Source organism: Papio anubis, chromosome 1 (genome assembly GCF_008728515.1).
Source record: "Papio anubis isolate 15944 chromosome 1, Panubis1.0, whole genome shotgun sequence".
In the NCBI taxonomy this organism is placed as follows: Eukaryota; Metazoa; Chordata; class Mammalia; order Primates; family Cercopithecidae; genus Papio; species Papio anubis.
In genome coordinates this window covers 25,154,721-25,179,404 of record NC_044976.1, presented here as the reverse complement: position 1 = coordinate 25,179,404, position 24,684 = coordinate 25,154,721, and the positions used below count along the sequence as shown (strand labels likewise).

The following is a 24,684-nucleotide window of genomic DNA, read 5'->3' as shown; positions in this document are numbered from 1 at the left end:
TGGGCTCATGCCATTCTTCTGTCTCAGCCTCCCGAGTAGCTGGGACTACAGGCTGCCTCCCAGCCTACCACGCTCGTGCCACTTGTATTAGTAGAGACGGGTTTCACTGTGTTAGCCTGGATGGTCTCCATCTCCTGACCTCGTGATCCGCCCACCTCGGCCTCCCAAAGTGCTGGGATTACAGGCGTGAGCCACCGCGCCCGGCCAAAACCGCAAATGTTCACTTGTGTTAGCCTTTAGTCCAAGTCCCTATGATACAAGCAGGGAAACTGAAGCCCAGGGATGTATAACGGCTTTTCCAAGGTCGCACAGCCAGCCAGCCAGGGACACAATCCAAGCCTCTCGGCGACAGGTCCAGGGCTGCCTGGACTCCGGAGTGTGGTGGGGGCATCTTGGCGGCCTTTTTCCAGCCGACCCCGCCGCCAGCCAGGCCCAGGCCCAGCCGGGTGAGCTGATGACTCAACGGGCGGGCACTGCATTTTGCTATCCTGCCTCGTCCCGCTGCTCTAGAGGGTTCCCAGCTCTCGGGCCAGACGGGTGACAACTTGCCTGAGTGAAACCGGGAAAGCGCCGCCCCTCGGCGCTCAGCAGGCGGCGGGGGCGCCGCTCAGTCAGTCAGCTAGTCGTGGCGTCCGCCAGGCCTGGCGGGCGGCTGGAAACTCGCCGCGCGCGGTCCGCCGCTCAGTTTCCCATTGGCTCGTCGGGCCCCCCGGGGTGGTACTCTGGGGCAGCTCCCTCCTGTGATTGGGTGGTAGAGCCTCGGGCCCCGCCTCCAGTCCTGGCTGTGAAGGCGGGACCGAGCAATGCGGCCGCAGGTTCCGGCGTGTTGCTGGCTGCAGAGAGCGGAGGCGGCGGGCTCGGCAGGCAACGCTCCCAGCGGCCTTTCCCACCCAGCTCGTCCTTCCTCCCCACCAGCCCGTTTCCTTTTGTCTCCATTTCCGAACTCTTTGGGACGTGACCCTCTCCTAAGATCTGGGCTTTTATGGCGGCACTGTACCCCTGCCTCAAATCGTACTTCCCTCCGCTGAGATTTGAGCCCTTGATGAGACTGTGACCCGCCTGTAAATCGAGTGCTCAGTGCCGCTCACTACTGCAGCGCTGTCCTTAGATCTCATGCCGGAGACTTCACTATTTCCTGTCCCGCTCGACCTGAGCTCGTCAGCCTCCCGCGCTGCGGCTCCCACTCACCTCCCCTCGGCCCTGCAGAGGAGGCTCGGCGCCTCCTGTGGGTTCGCCTGACCCTCCCGGTCCCATCCAGTTTGACTGGAGCCGCCCTGATGGAGACAGCCGGACCCCGGCCTCACCTGGACTCAAAGTCTTGCGTGCAGGTCACTGAGCCACCCAGGGAGGTCAGGGCCCTAACTCAGAGGTCGAAAGTCAGGATCTCTAAATCAGATTCCAGTTCCACTCCCAACCCATCGCCAAGAACTGGAGAGAGACAGGAGGAGTGTCACAGGGGAACTTTATTGAGAGGAAACATGGTCACACCCAGCAGACATGCTTTCCTTCAATGTCGGTCTTGCACTGGCGCGCGCGCGCGCGCACACACACACACACCCATCTCCAGCCCCTGCCACTGTCCAGTTCTCAGCCACAAGGCGGGACATTCCTCAATTCCTACGACCAGAGGCAGCAGGGGCAGGAGTGAGGCAAGAGGGAGGGGAGAAGTAGCCTGGTCCTGGGGTCGGGAGGAAGCGGTGCGGAGAGCAGGGCTGGGGTCATGACCAGTGGTTAGGTGCGCTCAACAGCTGCAAGAAGAGTGGGATCCCCAGCCCCAGGTGGCCTCGGCTCTGCCAGTCCCTCTCCACGGAGCCGTTTGGAGTAAGAACAGCGCCTGGGGGAGAAGGGTGGGGCCTCCCACCCCATATTAGTCCTCTCGGCAGGGTGGGGGACTGAAGGGGGCAGGGCAGGGCGGGGCGGTGGTGGGCAACACTCAGCTCTGGGGCTCCTGGGGAGCCTCGCCCCCCTCTTCCCCGGCGTTGTCGGCCGTCCACAGCGTCAGGTTGTCTCGCAGCAGCTGCATGATGAGGGTGCTGTCTTTGTAGGAGTCCTCGCTGAGGGTGTGCAGATCAGCCATGGCCTCATCGAAAGTGGTCTTGGCCAGCGAGATGGCCTCCTCGGGGCTGTTGGCGATCTCGTAGTGGAAGACGGAAAAGTTCAGGGCCAGGCCCAGGCGGATGGGATTGGTGGGCGGCATCTCCTTCTTGCTGATGTCCATGGCCTCCTGGTAGGCTGACCGGGCTGAGTCGATGATGCGCTTCTTGTCGTCACCAGTGGCCACCTCGGCCAAGTAGCGGTAGTAGTCGCCCTTCATCTTCAGGTAGAAGACCCTGCTCTCCGCGTCCCCAGCCTCCTTGATGAGATGGCTGTCCAGCAGGCCCAGCACGGTGTCGCACACGCCCCGGAGCTCAGTCTCCACCTTCTCCCGGTACTCACGCACCTCGGGGCCCTTCTCCTCCGAGCCCTCCTCGTTGCTTTTCTGCTCAATACTGGACAGGACCCTCCAGGCAGCCCTCTGGCCGCCCACCACATTCTTGTAGGCTACTGAGAGCAGGTTTCGCTCTTCGCAGGAGAGCTCCTCACCTTTCTCCACGGCGCCCTTCATGAAGGCTGCCATGTCCTCATAACGTTCGGCCTGCTCTGCCAGCTTGGCCTTCTGGATCAGACTGGCTCTCTCCATGGCTCTGGGGACACACAGGCGGGCGGCGGGCTAACTGCTGCCTGGGACCAATGCCGGACTCTGTGCCTCTCCTGCTCTTGGCCTGCCTTTTGGCTGGGTGGCCAGGCCCAGAGAAGGGTGGGGAGGAGCAGGGGGCGGGACCAGGGCCCAAGACCTGCCTCCCTCTCCTCTCCTCCCCACACCCTTTCCGGCTCTGCAGTAAAGGTAAAAAGGCTGGGATGTGGGGGTGAGTCATCAGAACAGTCAGCAGAAGAAATCTGGGCGTGGGCCCCACCTGCACAGGCACCTTTCCAGGCTCTAGGCTGCCCCCTCTTGTTCGGGGCTGGCATCATATGGCTGCTCACATCAGGAAACTGCCTGGCTTCTCAAATCAGATCCTCCTTCACAGCGCGCTTACAGAGGCTAAGGGCGGCTTTAGTCCCTGGCTGCTTCTGCCTCGACAGAGCCCATAAAGGTTCAGGAGGATGGGGTTCCTAATCCTGCCAGGTAACTTTAACTCATGTTTAGGTAGGGCCATAGAGTTTCCCAAGCACTTTCATATTCACGATCGAATTTAATCCCCACTGTGTCTCTGTGACACACACAGGACCACAGAGATGGGAACACTAAGTCTCAGAGAGGGGTGAGATTTGCTCAAAGTCACATAGCCACCACTTCCCTGAAACTCCTTTCTGCACCCTGCTTCCTTTAGCTTTTCTCCCATTGAAGTCTCTGACCTATGAGCTCCAGGCTGTGTTTGGAAGTGAGATCCAGGCTCTTTCTCAATCTACCTGAAGATGGTTCCATCCCTCAGGCCTCACTCCCCCTCAGGGTCCCCTCTGAGCTCCCAGAATGCGCAGGTGGCAGCTTTCAGAGTGCCACTTAATGAAGTGTTTAACAAGCAGCCTCTGACGCTCCAGCCCAGCCTTTGTAATTAGTCACCCAGTAGGTTTGTTGGACACATTTCCCATCACTACACAATTTTCCCTTTCAAGTTGGTGGCCTGTTGCCACTTGTTTGAGGATTTACCCTCTGGCCCTCCACACCAGGTCACTTGCCCTCTCCAAGCCACATGCCATCAGGTATCAGTGGGGTTCACAGAGGGTGGGGTCCAGCTCCCCGGCTGTCCCACTTTCCTGCCTGACTCAGACTGCTCTCTGTCTGAGGCTGGGAAGCAGTCCAGTTTGATCCCCCAGGGGGGACGCTAGCAACCCGGGGAGAGAGAGGACTGAGAAAGGGAGGTGGCAGTGACACATACCATTCTGTTTTATGGGGCAGCAATCCCAGCTACGTGATGCCTCCCCCAGCCTGTCTCTCAGAAGTTTCCCTGTTCCTTCCTTTTTTTTTTTTTTTTTTTTTTAATAGAGACAGGATCTCACTACATTGCCCAAGCAGGTCTCAAACTCCTGGGCTCAAGCAATTCTCCTGCCTCAGCCTCCCAAACTGCTGGGATTATGGGCATGAGCCACTTCCTTCCTTTTGACCATTACCCCACCTCTGACCCCTGGCAGAGTCCTCAGATGGAGACCTCTGTTGCCAACCTTCTTTCCCTGCTTGCTGGGGCCCTGGCCTCAAGTTTCATCAGGAGTTTCACCAAAGGGTGTTGGCATTGAGCCTACAGGGATGGATTCCTGCTTATCTGCCCCACCCCTAGCCAAAGCTTAGATGGGCCTCGGGTACGGCTCCTTTCACTGGGATTCTGCCCGCCTAATAGTTGAGCTAGGATAATTTCACAGGCCTGTGTCTCCCCCAGGTACCCTGAGTGTCTGAACACCCATCTTCCCTCCCAGAGGGAGGCTTAGGCCAGAACTCTGGGGACCAAAGATGAGATTCTTCTCTTTTGCCACAAGGAGGAGTAGGGACATGTCTGGACTAATGCTACAGGGTTTCCAAGGAAGTAAAGGGGATTTCAGGTTTGACAGCCCAAAGATTTTGCTCAATTCAGAGAACTGACGTAGAAAACGATAGGAACCACACGAAAATACCAGCTTATAGAGGGTATCTTGAGGTAGTGAGACTGACTGATTTTGCTTCCCTTTGATTTTCTTTTCTATTTTCTTTTTTTGGGATAGGGTCTCACTCTGTTGTCCAGGCTGAAGTACAGTGGTATGATCACAGCTCACTGCACTCTCAACTTCCTTGGCCTCAGGTGATCCTCCTGCCTCAGCCTCCTAAGAAGCTGGGACTACAGGTGCTCACCACAACGCCCAGCTAATTTTTGTATTTTTTGTAGAGACGGGGTCTCACCATGTTGCCCAGGCTGGTCTCAAACTCCTGGGTTCAAGCAATCCTCTTGCCTTGGCTTCCCAAAGTGCTGGGATTACAGGTGTGAGTCACTACACCTGGTCTTTTTGATTTTCTTATTCTCTCCAATTTATAAATAGTGAATATGGGTCGGGTGCGGTGCCTCACGCCTGTAATCCCAGCACTTTGGGAGGCCGAGGCAGGCGGATCACGAGGTCAGGAGATCAAGACCATCCTGGCTAACATGGTGAAATCCCATCTCTACTAAAAATACAAAAAATTAGCCAGGCGTGGTGGCACACACCTGTGGTCCCAGCTACTTGGGAGGCTGAGGCAGGAGAATTGCTTGAACCCGGGAGGCGGAGGTTGCAGTGAGCCGAGATCACGCCACTGCACTCCAGCCTGCGTGACAGAGCGAGACTCCGTCTCAAAACAAAATGACGACAAAAAAGTGAATATGTATTGTTTGTCTATGAGATACAGAATAGCCTAGTACCCTTGGAATCAGACTGCCTAAATGTAAATCTTATAGCTGTTTGTGGCCTTGGCCAAATGATTTAAGCTCTGTGAGCCTCAGTTCCTGTAGGTATAAAATGGGACTTGAGTTAATGGAAAGCACAGTAGAATGGATGGAAACTATTATTATTTTTTTCTTTTTTTCGAGATGGAGTTTCGGTCGTCACCCAGGCTGGAGTGTAGCGGCATAATCTTGGCTCACTGCAACCTCCATCTCCTGGGTTCAAGCGATTCTCCTGCCTCAGCCTCCCGAGTAACTGGGATTACAGGGGTGCACCACCACGCCTGGCTAGTGTGTGTGTGTGCGTGTGTGTGTGTGTGTGTATATTTCTTTTTTTTTTTAAAGTAGAGATGCGGTTTCACCATGTTGGCCAGGCTGGTTTCGAACTCCTGACCTCAAGTGATCCACCCGCCTCAGCCTTTCAAAGTGCTGAAATTACAGGCATAAGCCACCGTGCCTGGCCAGATGGCAACTATTATTGTCATGTGAAAAAATCCCATCAACTTTATTATGATCCACATATACTCACAAAGCACTAACATAGAGCTAGGTTCTGTGAAATGAGGAAGGACCCCAAGCCAGGACTTAGCCAAAGGCCAGACCTTCCCAGTTGGGTGTCTACAGGGGAGAGAAGGAGGCAGTTTGCCCATAGCCTTCTCTCTCCAGATGGATGAATGGCCAGACGGCCAGATGTGCTCAGCACTGCCTCCTTCCTCTCCATCTGGGACAGGAGTGTCCAATCTTTTGGCTTCCCTGGGCCACATTGGAAGAAGAATCGTCTTGGGCCACACATAAAATACACCAACACTACCGACAGCTGATGAGCTAAAAAAAAAAAAAAAAGTGCAAAAAAATCTCATAATGTTTTAACAAAGTTTACTAATTTGTGTTGGGCTGCATTCAAAGCTGTCCTGGGCCACATGCAGCCTGCGGGCCGTGGGTTGGTCAAGCTTGATCAGGACATTCCTGTGACCTCAGCAGCTCCTGGAACCTCAGGGGCCTTCCTTTGTACTAGTCATCCAGTCGGGGCTTCCCCAAGTCCTGGGGGAAAGCTGGAGATCCCAGGACACTGGGAACCTGGAAGGCAGGGCCTGGCAGGCCCAGGAACTTTGGAGCTTGAGTCCAGGGAGGGACCATTTGCTTTCTGCCACTGAAGCCAGGGGACCTGGTGGTGGTTCACGCCCTCCGCATAGCCATGAGCAAGGGCAGGGAAGCCCCTTCATTCCTACTCCTCCCCTGCTGGAGCTCAGGGGTGCATCTGGGAGCCAGGCTGCCTGACACCTCCTGCCCGCTCTGGCCTGTTGATCCTGACTCAGTTCCTGTCTCAGGTACCTCCCTTTGCCTCCGGGCCTCCATTTCCCAAGTTCAGGAGCTCAGACGGGCAGGAGGCAGCAGGCCCTGGCAGGGCATGGAGCTCCACAGTCAGCTGTCTGAGTCAGCAGGACAGGAGCTGGGGTTGCAGCCCAAAGGGGCTATCCTCATCCTGCTTGCTACCTCCCCACCCTCCTCCTGTACAGCATCCATTCTACCAGCAGGCTTAAGGGCTCTGGCCCCATAGTCAACCAATCCTTCTTCGCTGGTAATAATAGGCTTTGAAGGGTTGTGATGAAGGCAGCAACTATTTGCTGTCTACCTCCACTGAGGACAGAGGACAGGGCTCTGATAGCAATGGGAGGGATGCCAGGTAGATTCTAGAAAGAACTTCCTGAGAAATGTTTCCGTCTTGGAATGATCAAATTAAACAGGTGGCCAGAGGAAGCTCTAGCACCTTTTCCCACTGGCTAGTTGTGAACAAAAGTGCAGTTACCTAGCCAAGGGCTCACTTTACTAGTTGCCTTTGGGAAGGGATATTCAATTATATTTATTATCTTTACTGCTCCTTGTGGAGCAGGGCGACCCCATAGGCAGTGTGCCCAGAGTAGCCTACATTACTTTTAAGTAATTCGTGGTTCTGATTCTTTTTCTCTTGAAGGCACTGCTGTTTAGAGTATCCCACATCTAAACCAGTCCAGTCTAGAGACAGTGCGGAATTTATGAAGAGAGAATGGAATGAGGTCAGAGTGTGGGACTGCATCCCAGCTCTGTTGTAAGGCCTTGGGCAGGTCCCTTCCTGCCTCTGGGCTTCAATTTCCCCATCAGTAAAACAAGGAGGCTGGCCCAGATCAACTCTAAGCCCTCTACTGGCTATGACATTCTCTAATTTTAGGGTTTCTCCAAGATCTCATCCTCCCACTGCTGTATTCATTCCTTAGGTAGTGCAGATGGCTCAGAGCTCGGGGCAGAGATCAGGTTCCGATCTGGGATTTGCTGCTTTGCCAGCTGGGTGACCTTGGGCAGCTCCTGTTTCTTCCCTGAGTCTCAGTTCCCTCATCTGTAAAAAGGGTGACATCATCCTCCTCAAACTGGAATCTATCATCTCAAACGTTTTCTTAGCTGAGCACTCACTGGGGATCGGAATGGAAAGGCAGTAGGGAAGAAGAATTTGGGGGCCTCCAAGCCCCTGAGGCAGGGGAAGGTGGAGGGGACAAAGAGGGGACAGGATGGCCTCTTTTCATGTGCCCATGGGGGCTTAGCCACAGCCCTCTCTGCCTGCCTCTGGCGGACAAGAGTCCCTCCTGGGACTCGGCAAGCCCTTGCTGAATGGTAGCGGTAATTATTTTTTGGCCCATAGTACCGTGTATGCACATGTGTGTATCTTGACGTGGGGCAGCAGCTGGGGAGAGTGAAGGCTCCATGAGATCATTACCCTGGGCTGTGCTCAGTTCATGGGTATGGCAGTCCCAAACTTAACAACCCTCTGTCTCAGCCTGCGCTGGGACCTTTCCGAAACTAGAGGTCGGCTAAGGCTGGGTGGTGTCTGGAATTGAGACCAAGAGTTCCGGAGGGGCAGAGTGAAAAGGATGCCAACCACTTTTCCTGTGTGCCTGCTGGCTTTGTTGTGCTTTTAAATCTCCAGAGCAGCACTGGCCAGTTGGAAGAAAGCTGGGAGCGAGGGGGAGCCATATGTTCTGCACGCCCACTACAGGTCCCATCCCTGGGCCCCAAAGTAAAGGCGGCACCAGACAGCCAATGGTATGGCAAGAAAAGGGGAATCTTTATTTTGGTTAAAAAAACGTACAGGATAGCAGACAAGCAACCCCCAGCCCTGGGCTCAGCTGATTTTCCTTGGACCAGCTGTTTCCTTTAGTCCCCTGAAGCGTATGGGGCTGTGCACAGCTGGCTCAGTCCCTTGGTGCCTAGAGCAAAGGAGGCACGCACCCTCCCTACATCTTACCTACTCTGGTGGAGGGTTGGGGGTGGGAGGTGGACAGGCCGTGGGAACAGTGTCAAGCCAGTTGTGCTTAGAACAGTCACCAAACTTGTTCAGCAGCGTCATCCACCATCAACACCCCAGACAGTTCCTGAGGAAACCTGCTGGGCTTGACTATGGCTATGCCTGATCTGAGGGGGTGGAGGGACAGGCTGTAAGGCCAGATTCCTAGAGTCTTGACACCTCACAAATCCGGGGAAGGGGAAGTCAGTGGAAGAGAGAGGGAGCATTTCAGCATAGAGTCACATTATTGTGCTGATGGCTGCGTTATGGCTTTCTACACTCTGGCCGGCATGGAGCGGGAGTGGGGCAGAGTCCAGCCCCTGCCCCCTATGGGGGCCCTAGAGAGCACACAGGCCGGGCAGGCTTGGGGGCAGACCCTGTAGGCACAGATGGTGGCAGATGGGCCACAGGTTAGGCAGGTGGAGGTGCCGGGTGCCTGGCTCCCCCCAGGCCACTCCTGGAGAGGCAGAGAGCAGCGGTCCTCAGGAGGTCTTTAAGCCCCCTCACACACTGGAGATCCCCGGCAGGACAGCAAAGAAGGAGAAGAGAGAGGGTTAGCGGGGTTGGGAGGAGGGAGGCGGCCTGCAGGGGCCCCGGTGGTGGGGACAGGTGCTGCCACAGCACCTGCCTCTCTCCCCGAGAAAAGGGCCAAGCAAGGCTCAGGCAGCAGGCAACAAAGCAGGAGAGAAAACGGGCGGGTGAGAGAAAGCTCAGCGGGGACAGAAAGCCAGGACACAAGAGCGTTAGTGACTGGTGGCCCCTGCATACCAGGACTCCACCAGCACAGACCCAAGCACCTCAGGGCAGGTTCGCCATCCTCTCCCCAGCCTCACCCTCACCCTCCTCTTCCAGCTGGAGAGCTGCTCTGCGCGAAGCTACCTCCTCAGTCCACAGTGGGGCTGGGCTCTTAACCTGGCCCTATATCCCGATCCTTCTGCTTAGCAGGGAATCCCTGGAGACCCTACCACCACCAGCACACACACCGCACCACACACCAGACAGATGGATGGGCTCCATGGGGTTGGCGAGGCATGCGATGAAGATGAGATGGTGTGTGAAGGGAGCGGGCAGTGCTGGCTGACAGGGGAGAAACGGTCTTACCAGCTAACCCTCTGCAAAGAGACCTGTTAGCTCCCCTCAGGCTGTGCAGGAGATGGCAAAATCCTGACAGGTGTCCTCCTGAGGGAGATACCAGAGAGGTGGGCCAGTGTTATGAGTTGTCTGGCTGGGCCCTGCTGCCCAGGTTGGAGGTGGTAGCCAGGGAAGCTCCGGCTCTCAAACTGGACTCTACCGTCTCAAACGTTTTCTTAGCTGAGCACTCACTGGGGATCGGAGTGGAAAGGCAGTAGGGAAGAAGAATTTGGGGGTCTCCAAGCCCCTGAGGCAGGGGAAGGTGGAGGGGACAAAGAGGGGACAGGATGGCCTCTTTTCACGTGCCCATGGGGGCTCAGCCACAGCCCTCTCTGCTCTGCCTCCGGCGGACAGAGCTCCAGCCAGGTGAGGGAAGATGTAGCCAGATCACTGGGCTGCCTGCCTTCGCACAGTCTCCCCAGGAAATAACCAACTTTGTCCGAAAGAACAGAGGGCTGCCAGCTGGGGCCTCAGCAAAGGAAAAGCAAACAAAAACCAAACCAAAGCAAATCAACTCTTATAAACTAAAGTTTTATTACAGGCAGGAACAAAGAATACTGGCTTAAATAAAAGGTAGATGGGAGTCCCCTCCTCTAGCCAGCTTCTTCCTCAACTCCCAGGGCCACTGCAGTGATGGCCCAGGGCCCTGAGGTTGGGGTGAATGAAGCTGTTTCTCCCAGACGGGACCCTCTGTGGCTGCCATTCCCAGCTGTCTGTGACCACTGGCCTCTGGAGTGAGACGGGCAAGATCTGGGGACTTCCTATGTCACTTTCCAAGGGCTTCAGCCCACTTGAAGAGCCAAGGAAGGGGATGGTGGGACAATATCTATTATGATAAGAAACTATAGCTCCCAGCAGAGGAGAAACATCCTCTGAGTTTCCGGCCCAGACTTAGGCCAACCTTCACTTGCCTCTTGGCCCACCCTGCACCTTCCTTCCTTTTCTCTGGATGGAGGTCCCCGCTTGGCAGAAACACCTTGTCTTCCGGCTCCCGGCACTGGGTCCCATATTCAGAGCTCAGAGGAGGGGGTGTGGCTCGTAGGATGGCAGCCACTCCCCAGAGCCATCACCCAACCCACCACACCCAGGCTCAGCCTGCCTGGGCAGGTCCCAGCTGGAAGCCTCACCTGGGGGCTGGAGGGTAGGGCTGGGGGTAGAGTGGCAGAGTCCCCAGACACTGGCTGTCTGAAGTCCACAGAAGAAGGAAAGATAGGAGGCTGGGCTGAGCCCCAGTGGGAGCCCAGGGTTTTCTCGTGACCAATGCACGTGCCCCCTGTCCCCTTGGCTCAGAGTGCTTCTGACACTCAAAGGGGATAGGGCAGGGGGCAGGGGGCAGCCCAGGGGATATGGGAGCCAGCCACATTCATACAGGGCACACACGAACACACACACACATGCACACACACTCTCACTCATTCCAGTCAGAAGGTCTCTTGGAATAAACTTATTAAAACCAACCAGCCTTCTGATAACCTTTCACCTGGCACTACACAGACAGTAATGTGGCTGACCTTTTCTCCTTCCATTTAAAAAAAGACTATGTAGAAAAGAGGTCTATAAAATTGTGCAAAATACCCAGCATTAATAAACCCGTTTCAAGTATTGCCAGCATGAGCATAACCCACCCATGCCCGGACCTGGCTTGGGAGAGAGGTGGAGGGGCAGGCTGGGATCCCTTAAAGAGCTCGCCACGGGCAGGGGAGGGACCAGGCTCGCACTTCCACTGTGCTGCCCAGGACCTGCACAGGAGCTGAGGCTGTGGGTGCCTGGCTGGGTAATTCACCTTGGTCTGATAGAGGCTGCCCCCACCCACCACCAACCCTGCCTTCTCTACTGGAACCCCAGCTCTATCCTATTGGCCAACTCCATTAAAAAAAGGGGGGAAAAACCCCACCAAAAATCCCAAAGAAGAAAGAGCAATTATCACCAAGAGAATGAAGGAGCCCACAGACCAAAGCAGCCCATAGAGGCTTCCTCTCCACAGCCCTCTGTCCAGAGCTGGCCGCTCCTCAGTCCTGCTTCACCTTGAGGACCTTGGCTCAGCAAGGCCCAAGCAGTTCCCCCACCTGGGAGGCCTCACGCTCAGTTCACAGCCTCACTCACACAGGGCTCGCCTGGCACAGGCAAGGACTTGGTGTCGTCCCCTGGGTGGCCTCCAGAGGCTCTGGTCTCTCCTGGCACTGATCAGCTAGGGGGACCTAGGGCCCAAGGCTGTGGGAACCTGGGTTTGGGGAGCAGAGGGCACAGCCACGGAACAGTTCAGGGAAAGCCACGCAGGGGGGGAAATAAATATGAAAAGACTTGAGTCTTTGGCAGTTCTGCTTCCCTTGGATGGAACAGGGAGGGTCCCGGCAGGTGAGTGCGGAGGGGCAGACAGGCCAGCAGGTGGCAAGTATTGAGCCATGGTCAGGGGTGGCCTCCTACCATGCTGGCGTCAGGCTTGGCTCTGCAGGCTGGGTCATCGCTTCTGATGGGTGAGGGCAACACGGTGTCAGACTGCACAAATCCCCTCCGGTCAATCAGGCTTCCAAAACACAAGAGGGACACATGAGGGCTCTGTCCGACCCTGAGCCTCCAGGCCAGCGGCTGGACGGCAGAGTCTATCTCAGCCAAGGAAAGGCCCAGGCCAAGAAAGGCTGAGGAAAGGACAGCTGCTCCCCATCTGGGGGCCCAAGACCCTTACCTCTGGCAGGCCTCTCTCTGCCCTCTGGCCACCTGGCTTTTGGCCATAGAATGTATTTACTATTAATTCCAACTGGCCCACCTGTCTGGCTGCCAAGAAGCCAGGCTGCAGGTGACGGGAGAAAGCAAGGATGAACAGGTATTTGGTGACTATGAGATTCCTGTGTTCCTTTCCCCTCTAGGCAGGCTGGGTGACAGGGATACTGGGTGGGGCAGGGGACATGACTATGTGGGAATGACTCGTTCTGGCAGTGCCTACAGCAATTTAATCCCGTTCTGGAGCTCTCTGGTGCCCCCTGGTGTCGGGATGAACAGGGAGCGTCCCAGCAGGGCTGAGTCCCCAGGGTTCCTACTGCCAGGAGAGGATGGAGTCGCCACCCAGTCCGTGCAGTGGGCAACTGGAAGGGCAGTGTCATTCAAGCATGGCTGAAACAGTCATGGTGGTTATCCCTGGGGAGCAGGATTACATGTCATATCCAATGCTCTTCTGTTTTACATTTTGTACTTAATTTTTTTTTCTACAATGAGCACGTGATTAAATAACAATTCTCCATGGAATTCCTTCACATGACAAATGCCCTCGAGAGGGTGGTGGATGGAGGGCATCTAGGGTATAGGGGGAGGTCGGCTGATATCCAGGAACACTTTAATCACTGGCCAGGCCTGGCCCTGTTACCCCTCTTCTGTACCCCACTCGCTTACCTGGGAGGTAGGGGGCCACACAGCACAGCGCAGCAGTTGGTGATAATACTTTTATGGCTGTAGGGGTTGACAGAGGCCTCGCCGCCCCTCTTGCTGGACCACGAGCCTTTGATCTGCAAGCAGGAAGGAGGCCTGGGTCAAGTACCTCCTTTTGCTTCACTTTTCTAGGAGGGAGGTCTAGAGGCTGGGGACAGCTGGTCAATTCCAAAACCAATTCTGGTTAGAGAAGGGGACATGTCTTTCATGTGGGCCATTCAATGAGGGTGTGGGGGACCCCTGGTAGAGATCAGGAGGCCCCAAAGAGGAGATGACAGAGCAGAGCCCAAGAGAAGCACCAGAGGAAACCTTTCGGATGACTCCTCCCTTCTCTGGCCAGCCGCTTCTGAAGGAGGGTAGTGCAGGGGCACAGGGCGAGGGCTGACCTGCCTGTGAGCCCCAGCCCTGCTATTCACTGGCTATGCTACCTGGACAGATCACCACTTTGCTGAGCCTGAGTCATCATGTGGAAAATAGGGAAAATAATACTAATTCTCAGATGGCATTGCCAGGGCATTAGATTAATCTTTGCCAGATTCTCTAGCTCTGTGAAGCCAAGCTATGGAAGGCACTGGAGAGTTTAGCAATAAAGAATACTTTGACCTAGAGGTATTACCTAGAGCTAGAGCTCTAAATACCTAGAGCTTTCTACACTTATTTGGCCACACACTCCTTTCTCTTTAACCTCTGGTAATGTGCTGCAGAACTGGCACCCAAGAAGCTACAGAGGGAGATGCTGGCTGACGGCATTTCTGTTCTCACTGATCACCAAGCACACAACGCCCTGTCATGTGTGTTAAGTTTTGTTTCCCTGAATGAGAGGATGAGGTCTGGGAATGTATTTTCTGTTGGAGGATGGGTTGATGGTAGGCCCTGAAACAGATGCTCTCATTTGCTTTTTAGTGTTTGGAGGATGGCGAGGGGAAGTCAGGTCTGGCCCAGGGCTGGGCACATCAAACATGCTTGTTGATGGCAGTCTGCAGGGTGCCAGGTAGGGAGGGTCAATGGAACCCACTGGCCTGTCCCCTGTCTCCCCCAGGTGTGCATATTAAGAGGGGCAGCCAGGACAGGCCGGTGACACCCTGAGAACAGTCACGGCTTTGCTGCTGACAGGGGCAGTGTGCAAGAGGGAGAGCACCTGACTGGGCACCGACCTTGGCTCTGTCCCCTCCCAGCTGTGTGACCTCCCAGACAGGGGACATGTCTCTCAGTCATCGAATGGGGAAAAAGCATCCCTGTCCTTTCTGCCTCAGGCTTGGCAAAAGGACCCAAAGAGATGACGGGAACGGAAAGAATTCCGTAAGCGGTCATGTGCCAGCCAAACATCATGTGTGTTGTGGTATGGGCACTGCCTCCTGCGGGGCTGTGGAGAAAAGCAACCTGGGGCCTTGAGAGCCCACACTGAGAGAATGAAGCATGTGGAGGTCTCAGAAGCCTGCATCGGACCCACCAGGGCCAAGCTGAGAGGACTGGGAGGCATCTGGCTGCTTAACAGGCGTTTTCCCAGCAGTCCCTGAGTCAGGACTGCGCTTGGCTGCCCCAGGCTCCCTCAGCCCTGCCTCCTCCTGAGGGCGCTGCCCTAGAATGAGGGGTGGCTCCAGATTTACTCACGTCTTCATTAGTAGTCAGGTTGGAGGCGACGAGGTACGTGTGAAACCCTGAGAGGCCCAGAATGGACCAGATGGAGAAGAAGCAGATGACCAACTCCAGCACGGTGAGGCAGTTAAGGACCTAAACGGGTGGAGGGTGGGGAGCCTCCCAGCCTGGTCTGTCTCACCTATCCTTCCATGAAGCTGTTTCCCCAGAGAGCTGAGAAGTTTTGGAACCTTCCTGTGGCCCAGTCCCTACTTCTTAGCAGGATCACCTCCTGGGCTCCACGGAAGGTCAGGACCCCACTCAAGAGCCAGACAAGGTGAGAGTGACAGACGGCAGACAAAACTAAGGGTTCCAATCATAAAGAGCCTCAGGCATGACACGGTCCAGGGAGCTTGGCATCTTAAGGGACATACTCTCTTCCAGGCCCCTGAAGACGGGGACCCCCGGCCCCACAATGCCCCATGTAGAATCAGTTCTTGCCTGGGTGTGAACAGAGGAGCTGGTACACTGGATTCTAGAGGACACATGTGAGCTGTATGCTGTTCCCCTCTGATTTGAGGATGAGGCATGGGACCCACCCAGTGAAGGGACCTCAGTTCCCACTGGAGTGTCCTCTAGCTGACAAAGGATATCTTGCTGGTGTCTCCTTCAGAGTGGAGAGGAAGTTGCTTCCCTGAGCACCTGGGGAGAAAGAAACAGGAGAGGACAAGCTCAGAGGGACAGTGACTGCTGAAGCTTGCTGACCCTTGAGCTTGCTGGCTGGCCCGTTCCACTCCCCCGCTGCCCTCACCCCCAACTCACGCAACGTCAGGTGGGTGACCACGCAGGCGAAGATGAAGGCCGTCAGGAATGAGAGGGAGAGAATAAACGCGTAGAAGAAGCGATAGTTCCGTCTCCCCACACAGTTGCCCACCCAGGGGCAGTGATGGTCAAATCGTTCTGGACAAGGGCAAGGGGCGATGGGTTAGTGTGGGCTGGCCTGCAGCCAGCACAGGCATTTGGCAGCCTCAACCATGGCTGGTGTTTTCCTACTCTGCTCACTCTCACAGCACCAGCTGGCTCCCAGGCCTTGGACACACCTGCCTCTGGTCCTTTGTGTACCAGTTCCCACTGCCTGATACACTCTCTCCTGTCTCTTTACCTGGCTAACTGGAACTTCTCCTCCATGTCTCAGCTGCAAAACCACCTTCTTAAGAAAGTCTCTTCCAATCCCAGACTAGGTGGGGGGGCCCTGTTATCTGCCCCATCACTTCTCTTTTGTGGCCCTCTGCACATGTGTGCTTTTATGCTTATTTATAATTACTGGATTGGCCAATCAGCCCTACTTGACTGTAAGCTCCATGGGCGAGGGGGGCTGTGCTGGTCTCACACCATGCTGACTCCCCAGGATCCGGAGCAGCGCCGGCACAAAAACTCACAAAAGTACTTGTCACATAGTCTACCATCCCAACCACATGCTAACAGTCAATAACCCCTGTCCCCTGCTCTAGGACTAGCGGCCCAGGGAGGGGCTGGGCTGCAATGTGGTTCACAGCCAGCCAGCATCACAGGCCAGGTCAAAGGGCTGAGCTCACCTGCACACTGTCCCCGGGGGTGGAGGCACACCCAGACTCTGGTAAAGGAAGTCCCTGTGGGAATGTGGGTCACAAGCCCGTTGCAGGCCTCATGCCAAGGCCAGCGCCCTTTGCAGGGGGTGGGCGGGGCAGCTCCTCGGGGATGAATGGTGCCCACTGAGTCACCCCCTTTGCTGCATGCCGTCATGGGGTGCTCCCTGCTGTTCTCTTGCTCAGGGAGTACTGAGCTGGCATGATGATCTCACTGCCCTGGGAACTGTGCACAGTCACTGTGGCTCAGCTCACCTGCGCTCTCTCACGCAGCGTTTCCCTTACAGCACCCTTCCAGGGGACCACCCTTGGTGCCCGTCACAACTACACAGCCTCTGGAGGGCAGGGAGAGGGGACAAAACAACCACTGCAGGCAGCTGTAGGGTCAGGAGCCGTTTCCAGTGGTGACATCCTCTGCACCTCATCAGCTTAAATGCCTCTCTTCCCAGATGCTTGTCCCTCTCAACCCTGGGAATCAGATCAAAGTCTTTCAGTACAGCTGGTGCCCTGGGCCACTGGACAGTAAATCATTCTTTCTGGCCCAAACACATCTGGAATGTTATTATTTCAGTCTGTTTCCTGGGAGCTTTGACTTCCTGAGGACCGGGCTGAAGCTTGGGAGAAGGGTTCAAGGCCCCTCTGTCTGCCCCGCACCTCCGAGCTGGGGGAAGGAATCCACCAATCCAGAGCTGAAGCCAAAACACTCCTGGTGAAGCTGAGGGCCCCTCCCCTGGGCCCTCCTGAGTCAGGGCAAATCTGGGTGAACCAGTCCCCCTGCCCAGCCCTGGGTATTTCAGACCCTGCCCACACCATCCCCATGCGTGACGTCCCCCCACCCCCAGGACTCAGTCTCTCTCAGGAATCCCTGCATCCCTCCCTGCCGCCTCCTACTCACCCACACAGTTGTCACAGACACTGCAGTGTGAGGTTCGGGGTGGCCGAAACATCTTGCAGGTGAAGCAGTACTTTAGCTTCACCATCTGCCCATTGATCAGCACCTCCCGGGTCCGAGGGGGCGGCCGGTATGTAGAACTGCCTGTGTTGTCTGAGGGCAGGAGGAGAGAAAGACGGGGAATGGCCAAGGCAGCCCAGGGCCCAGATCCCCAGCAGGGGAAAGCTACTGCTGCCTGGCCAGTCCAGGAGAATCGTCAGGGTAACAGGTTCCCAGGAACAAACATTGGAGTAAAATGTCTGGCCTAAGGCAGGGACAAGTATTAGGAGCTGCCACCATGTACTGAGACTGCCTCTGTACCAGGTGCTATGCTAAAACTTTACATACTTGTTCATACACCTGCCGGCCTTACCCACTCTAAGAAGGGCTGTCAGAGAAAGAGACCCCCAGAAAGCTTACTGAGGTTTTTTTTGTTTTGTTTTGTTTTTTGTTTTGTTTTTTTTGAGACAGAGTCTCATGCTGTTGCCCATACTGGAGTACAATGGCGTGATCTCGGCTCACTGCAACCTCCACCTCACAGGTTCAAGTGATTCTCATGCCTCAGCCTCCCAAGTAGCTGGGATTACAGGAGTGTGCTACCATGCCCAGCTAACTTTTGTATTTTTAGTAGAGACAGAGTTTCACCACATTGGCCAGGCTGGTCTCGAACTCCTGACCTCAGGTGATCTGCCCACCTCGGCTTCCCAAACAGCCAGGATTACAGGAGTGAGGCACCGTGCCTGGCCAGCCAGGTTTATCTGCATCTCATCAAGCCTAGACCTATGTCCCAGTTTACAGGAAGTTCAGGAGATGGGGGAACAAAGTGAGTAACACGATGAGGAAAAAGTCAGATCTAGAACATCAGACATCTACAAGACTGCTGGCCTGATCTCTAACAAAAGTCAATGTCATTTATAAAAAGAGAGAGGAGGTCGGGTGCAGTAGCTCACGCCTGTAATCCCAGCACTTTGGGAGGCTGAGGCATGAGGATCACTTGAGCCCAGAGGGTCAAGGCTGCAGTGAGTCAAGATCACACCATGGCACTCCAGCCTGGGCAACAAAGCCAGAACCTGTCTTAAAAAAAAAAAAAGAGAGAGAGAGAGAGAGGCAGAGAGGAGATGATTCTAAATTAAAAGAGATTTAAGAGACATAAAGAAATGCAATACATCATGGATCTTATTTTGAAAACAAAACAAAACAAAAAGCAACGAAAGACATTTGGAGGGCAACTGTGGAAATCTGACTATAGATTAAAAACTAGGGCTGGGCGCTGTGCTCATGCCTGTACTCCCAGCGCTTTGGGAGGCCGAGGCAGGCGGATCATGAGGTCAGATCGAGACCATTCTGGCTAACATGGTGAAACCCCATCTCTACTAAAAACACACACACAAAAAATTAGCCGAGCGTAGTGGCGGGCGCCTGTAGTCCCAGCTACTTGGGAGGCTGAGGCAGGAGAATGGCGTGAACCTGGGAGGCGGAGCTTGCAGTGAGCTGAGATCACGCCACTGCACTCCAGCCTGGGCAACAGAGCTAGACTCCGTCTCAAAAAAAAAAAAAAAAAAAAAAAAAGCTAGGAAACAGGCCGAATGCGGTGGCTCATGCCTGTAGTCCCAGCACCTTGGGAGGCCAAGATGGGAGGTGTGCTTGAGCCCAGGAGTTCAAGACTAGCCTGGGCAAATAGGAAGACCCCATCTTTATAAAAAATAACAAAAATTAGCTGGATGTGATGGCATGTGCCTATAGTCCCAGCTACGAAGGATGCTGAGGTGGAAGGATCATTTGAGCCCAGGAGTTCCAGGATGCAGTGAGTATGAGCCAGGATCGCTCCACTGCACTCTAGCTAGGGTGAGGGCATGAGACCCTGTCTCTAAAAACAAACAAAAATTAGGGAACAATCAGCCAGGTGCGGTGGCTCACACCTGTAATCCCAGCACTTTGGGAGGCTGAGGCAGGCGGATCACGAGGTCAGGAGATCGAGACCATCCTGGTCAACATGGTGAAACTCCGTCTCTACTAAAAATACAAAAAATTAGCGGTCTGGTTTTTTAGGCCGGGCGCGGTGGCTCAAGCCTGTAATCCCAGCACTTTGGGAGGCCGAGACGGGCGGATCACGAGGTCAGGAGATCGAGACCATCCTGGCTAACAAGGTGAAACCCCGTCTCTACTAAAAAATACAAAAAAAAAACTAGCCGGGCGAAGTGGCGGGCGCCTGTGGTCCCAGCTACTCGGGAGGCTGAGGCAGGAGAATGGCGTGAACCCGGGAGGCGGAGCTTGCAGTGAGCTGAGATCCGGCCACCGCACTCCAGCCTGGGCGACAGAGCCAGACTCAGTCTCAAAAAAAAAAAAAAAAAAAAAAAAATTAGCCGGATGTGGCAGCGGACGCCTGTAGTCCCAACTACTCAGGAGGCTGAGGCAGAAGAATCACTTGAACCCGGGAGGTGGAGCTTACAGTGAGCCGAGATCGTGCCACTGCACTCCAGTCTAGGCGACAGTTGGAGACTCCGTCTCAAAAAAAAAAAATTAGGGAACAATTAATTTTCTTAGATATGATAATGGAATTGTGATTATATAGGAGACTATCCTTAGACTTTTAAGATATATGTTGAAATATTTATGGGTAAAGTATCTATGATGTCTATAATTTACTATGAAACAGTTTGAGAAGAGCAAATTGGCCAATTGTTCCCTAATTTTTGTTTGTTTTTAGAGATAGGGTCTCACTCTGTCACCCTGGCTAGAGTGCAGTGGAGCGATCCTGGCTCACACTCACTGCAGCCGGAACTCCTGGGCTCAAATGATCCTTCCAACTCAGCGTCCTTCATAGCTGGGACTATAGGCACATGCCATCATACCCAGCTAATTTTTGTTATTTTATATATATACACACACACATATACACGCAAATAAGACACACTATCAACAACTATTCAATCTAGATGATGAATGTACAGAATTAGTTGTACTATAATCCTTCCTGCTTTTCTATATGTTTGAAATTTTCACAATAAGAAATGTGAGAGGAAAAAAATGCAGAGATATAGCATATTCATGGATTGGAAGACTGAATATTATGAAATAATTTATTCTTCCTAAGCTACAGATTCAACATAATCCTAGTTAAAAATCCCAGTAGGTTGTTTTTGTGAAAAACTCATTCCAAAATTCATATGGAGGTGGCTGGGTATGGCTGCTCATGCCTATGGTCCCAGCTACTCAGGAGGCTGAGGCAGGAGGATTGCTTGAGCTCAGGAGTTTGGGGCTACATTGAGCTATGATTGTGCCGCTGCACTCCACCCTTTGCAACAGAACAAGACCCTGTCTCAAACAAACAAAAGACACAAAGGGGCTAATCATAAAAGAGCAATTTGATAAACTGTATTATATCAAAAGTAAAAATTTTTTTCACATAAAGGTAATCATTAAAAGAATGAAGAGTTGCCGGGCGCGGTGGCTCAAGCCTGTAATCCCAGCACTTTGGGAGGCCGAGATCGTATGATCGAGGTCAGAGATCGACCATCCGGCTGACACACGGTGAAACCCGTCTCACTAAAAAATACAAAAACTAGTCGGCGGTGGCGGTCGTAGTCCCAGCTACCGGGAGGCTGAGGCAGGAGAACATGGAACCCGGAGCGGAGCTTGCAGTGATTGAGATCCGCCACTGCACTCCAGCCTGGCGACAGAGCGACCTGCCCAAAAAGAGCAGTGCGGCTGGCGCCGTGGTTCGGGCCTGTAATCCCAGCATTTAGAGGTCGGTGGGTGATCACGCAGGTCAGGAGTTCAAGACCAGCTCGGCCGCGAGCAGAAACCCTCGCTCCTTACTAAAATACGTAAAAAATTAGCCGGCATCGCCTGTAATCCCAGCTACCCGAAGCTGAGGCAGAGAATTGCTTAAATCTGAGGGCGAGGTTGTATTTGATTTACCACTGCACTCCAGCCCGTCGACAGCAAGACTCCATCTCAAAAAAAGAATGAAGAGTTTTTTTGGGCTGGATGATTAAAAAAAGAATGAGGCCGGACACGATGGCTCAAGCCTGTAATCCCAGCAATTTGGGAGGCTGAGGCAGATCACCTTAAGTCAGGAGTTCTGAGACCAGCTCGGCCGCCAACATGGTGAAATCCCATGTCTACTAAAAATACAAAAATTAACTGGGCATAGTGGTGGGCGCCTGTAATCCCAGCTAGTCAAGAGGCTGAGGCACGAGAATTGCTTGAACCAATGAGGTGGAGGTTACAGTGAGCTGAGATCATGCCACTGCACTCCAGACTGGGCAACAGAGAGAGACTGTCTCAAAAAAAAAAAAAAAAAAAAAAAAAAAAACAATGAAGAAGTAATCTTTAGAGCAGGAGTGGATAATTACAATATGTTTACATCTTGTAAACATCTTGTTAACAAAGACAAAGGACTTGTATCAAGAATACATAAAGGGTTGGGTGCTGTAGCTCACCCTTGTAATCCCAGCACTTTGGAAGGCTCACCTGAGGTCAGGAGTTCGAGACCAGCCTGGCCAACCTGGTGAAACCTCATCTATACTAAAAATACAAAAATTAGCTGAGCATGGTGGCGCATGCCTGTAATCCCAGCTACTTGGGAGGCTGAGGCAGGAGAATCGCTTGAACCCAGGAAGCAGAGATTGCTGTGAGCCGAGATCATGCCACTGCTTTCTAGCCTGGATGACAGAGCAAGACTCCATCTCAAAAAAAAAAAAAAAAAAAAGAACATGTAAAGAAATCCTGTAAGTCAGTAAGAAAGTCACACAACTGAATAAAAATATGGACAAAAGACTTAAGTAGGCATCTCATAAAAGAGGCTGTCCAAACAGTCAATAAACACATGAAAAGGTGCTTATATTCATTAGTCAGCCAGGAAATGCAAATTAAAACTACAATATGCTACTATGACACATGCACTAGAATGGCTAAAATGAAAAAAAATAAAACATACCAAGTGTTGGCAAAAAAGTAGAGCAACTACAAATCTCATATGACCGTTTTGGACAACTGTTTGGCAACAGCTACCCAAGCTGAACATATGCACGCCCAGAAAACCTGCTCCCAGGCATCTACCCGACAGCAATGTGCATGAGATAATGTGCTCTGAAAGACATGCACAAAGATGTTCACAGCAATAATTCTCATAATAGACAAACTCTGGAACTACCCAAATGCCCCAGTAGTGGAATGGATGTTTTTAAAAAGTAGTATATTCACACAATGGAATTCTATATAGCAATGAGAATCGAACCATCGTCAACTACACACAATAATATTAATGAATCTCATAAACATTGTCTGGCCGGGTGCAGTGGCTCACACCTATAATCCCAGCACTTTGGGAGGTTGAGGCGGGCAGATCACTTGAGGTCAGGAGTTCGAGACCAACCTGGCCAACATGGTGAAACCCCCTCTCTACTAAAAATACAAAAATTAGCCAGGCATAGTGGTGCGCACCTGTAATCCCAGCTACTCGGGAGGCTGAGGCAGGAGAATTGCTTGAACCCAGGAGGTGGAGGTTGCATTGAGCTAAAATCGCGCCACTGCACTCCAGTCTGGGTGACAGAGTGAGACTCCATCTCGAAAAAACAAAACAAAACGAAACAAATCATGTAAAGTGAGGAAATCAGACATACAATACAAAATGTTCAAAAATAGGCAAAAGTAATCCACGGTGTTAGAAATTAGGATTGTGGTTACTCTTGGAGAATGACAGTGATTGGAAGGGTGCGTGAGGGGGCTCCTAGGATGCCAGTCATATACTGTTTCTTGATCTCAGTGCTGATTACATGTGTGCATTCAGTTTGTGGACATTCATCAGACAGAACACTTGCAACTTGTATACTTTTTTTTTTGAGATGGAATCTTGCTGTGTTGCCCAGGCTGGAGTGCAGTGGTATGATCCTGACTCACTGCAACCTCTGCCTCCCAGGTTCAAGCAATTCTCCTGCCTCAGCCTCCTGAGTAGCTAGGATTACAGGCGTGTGCCAACACACAAGCTAATTTTTGTATTTTTGGTAAAAATGGGGTTTCACCACGTTGGCCAAGCTGGTCTCAAACTCCTGATCTGAAGTCATCCACCCACCTCGGCTTCCCAAAATGCTGGTATTACAGGCATGAGCCACTGCACACAGTCACAACTTGTGTACTTTTGGTAAGCCCATTATATTTCCATAAAAAATAAGAAAGAAAGAAAAAAAGAGGCTGGGTGCGGTGGCTCACACCTGTAATCTCAGCACTTTTGGAGGCTGAGATGCGAAGATCACCTGAAGTCCAGAGTTTGAGACCAGCCTGGCCAACCTGGTGAAACTCCATCGCTACTAAAAACATAAAGATTAGCTGGGCGTGGTGGCGCATGCCTATAATCCCAGCTACTCGGGAGGCTTAGGCAGGAGCATCGCTTGAATTCAGGAGGTGGAGGTTGCAGTGAACTGAGAAGTCGCCATTGCACTCCAGCCTGGGCGACAAGAGCGAAACTCTGTCTCAAAAAAGAAGAAGAAGAAAAAAAAGAAAAGCAAGAAAGATAAAAAGAAAGAAAGATTTAAGTAAGTTATTTAGGTCCTGTCCTGTTATATCGGCAGAGCAGGACTCTAACCCAGGTGTGTCATATGCAAAGCCCAAAACTCCACCCATTGAGCCTCTGGGTACCCCAGGGCACAGAGGACCTGAACAGTGGATCCTTCCAGAAAAAAGTCTGAGTGTCCTGGGGCAGCCTGTACCCCCGGCCCTACACCATATACCCTGTCATTGCTCCCATTGCATTGTTTGCCAGATAATGTCTCCAGTTTGGCCATTTGCCTCCAATGATTATTTACTGAGTGTCTGCCAATGTGCCAGGCACAATTCTAGGCACTTGGCATATATCAGCGAAGCAAACATGCTCCAGCCTCCCATTTTCAACTACCAAATAAACCTTTGTTAGGCTGTTTCATCACCACCTTGACTATGGCATGTTTAAAATGGAACTAAGCATCTGAGCATTTCTTCCCTAAAATGGGCAGCATTAAAAAGGGTTGGGGATTTAGAGGCCAATGGTCACACTGTGAAACCGAGTTTTGTCATTGACTGGTAGTGTGTAAGGCTGAAGTCAAATGAACTTCTCTGAGCCTCAGTTTTCTCATCTGTAGAACAGGAATAACAGGTAGAATAGTTAATGAATCTAGCTCCACTTCTGCCCAGCTGGGTTTCTCCTGATAATATCATTTGCTAAAAAATCATATAAGCTCTTTGTGCCTCGGTTTCCCTAATCACTGAAATGGAAACAATAGTAACTCCCCT

At 52.9% G+C, this 24,684-nt stretch overlaps 2 protein-coding genes across 2 annotated transcripts in view; both read right to left on the bottom strand.

The window, feature by feature from the left end:
- Positions 1 to 1,445: 1,445 nt before the first annotated feature.
- On the bottom strand, positions 1,446 to 12,390 carry SFN (stratifin). The gene is made up of 2 exons (XM_031665973.1): positions 12,289 to 12,390; positions 1,446 to 2,684 (listed from the first exon to the last, which is right to left on the bottom strand). Exon 2 carries the CDS (start codon positions 2,678 to 2,680, stop codon positions 1,934 to 1,936), a length of 747 nt encoding a protein of 248 aa, XP_031521833.1. The 5' UTR covers positions 2,681 to 2,684; positions 12,289 to 12,390; the 3' UTR covers positions 1,446 to 1,933.
- The window catches only part of ZDHHC18 (zinc finger DHHC-type palmitoyltransferase 18), a 31,604-nt gene continuing 15,413 nt past the window's right edge, over positions 8,494 to 24,684 (bottom strand). The window contains exons 3-8 of the mRNA XM_003891398.4: positions 17,380 to 17,529; positions 15,682 to 15,819; positions 15,513 to 15,561; positions 14,896 to 14,998; positions 13,249 to 13,361; positions 8,494 to 12,388 (exon numbers count right to left, since the gene is read on the bottom strand). Coding sequence (XP_003891447.1) covers positions 12,271 to 12,388; positions 13,249 to 13,361; positions 14,896 to 14,998; positions 15,513 to 15,561; positions 15,682 to 15,819; positions 17,380 to 17,529 — 671 coding nt within the window. The 3' untranslated portion in view covers positions 8,494 to 12,270. The remainder of the gene's footprint in view (positions 12,389 to 13,248; positions 13,362 to 14,895; positions 14,999 to 15,512; positions 15,562 to 15,681; positions 15,820 to 17,379; positions 17,530 to 24,684) is intronic.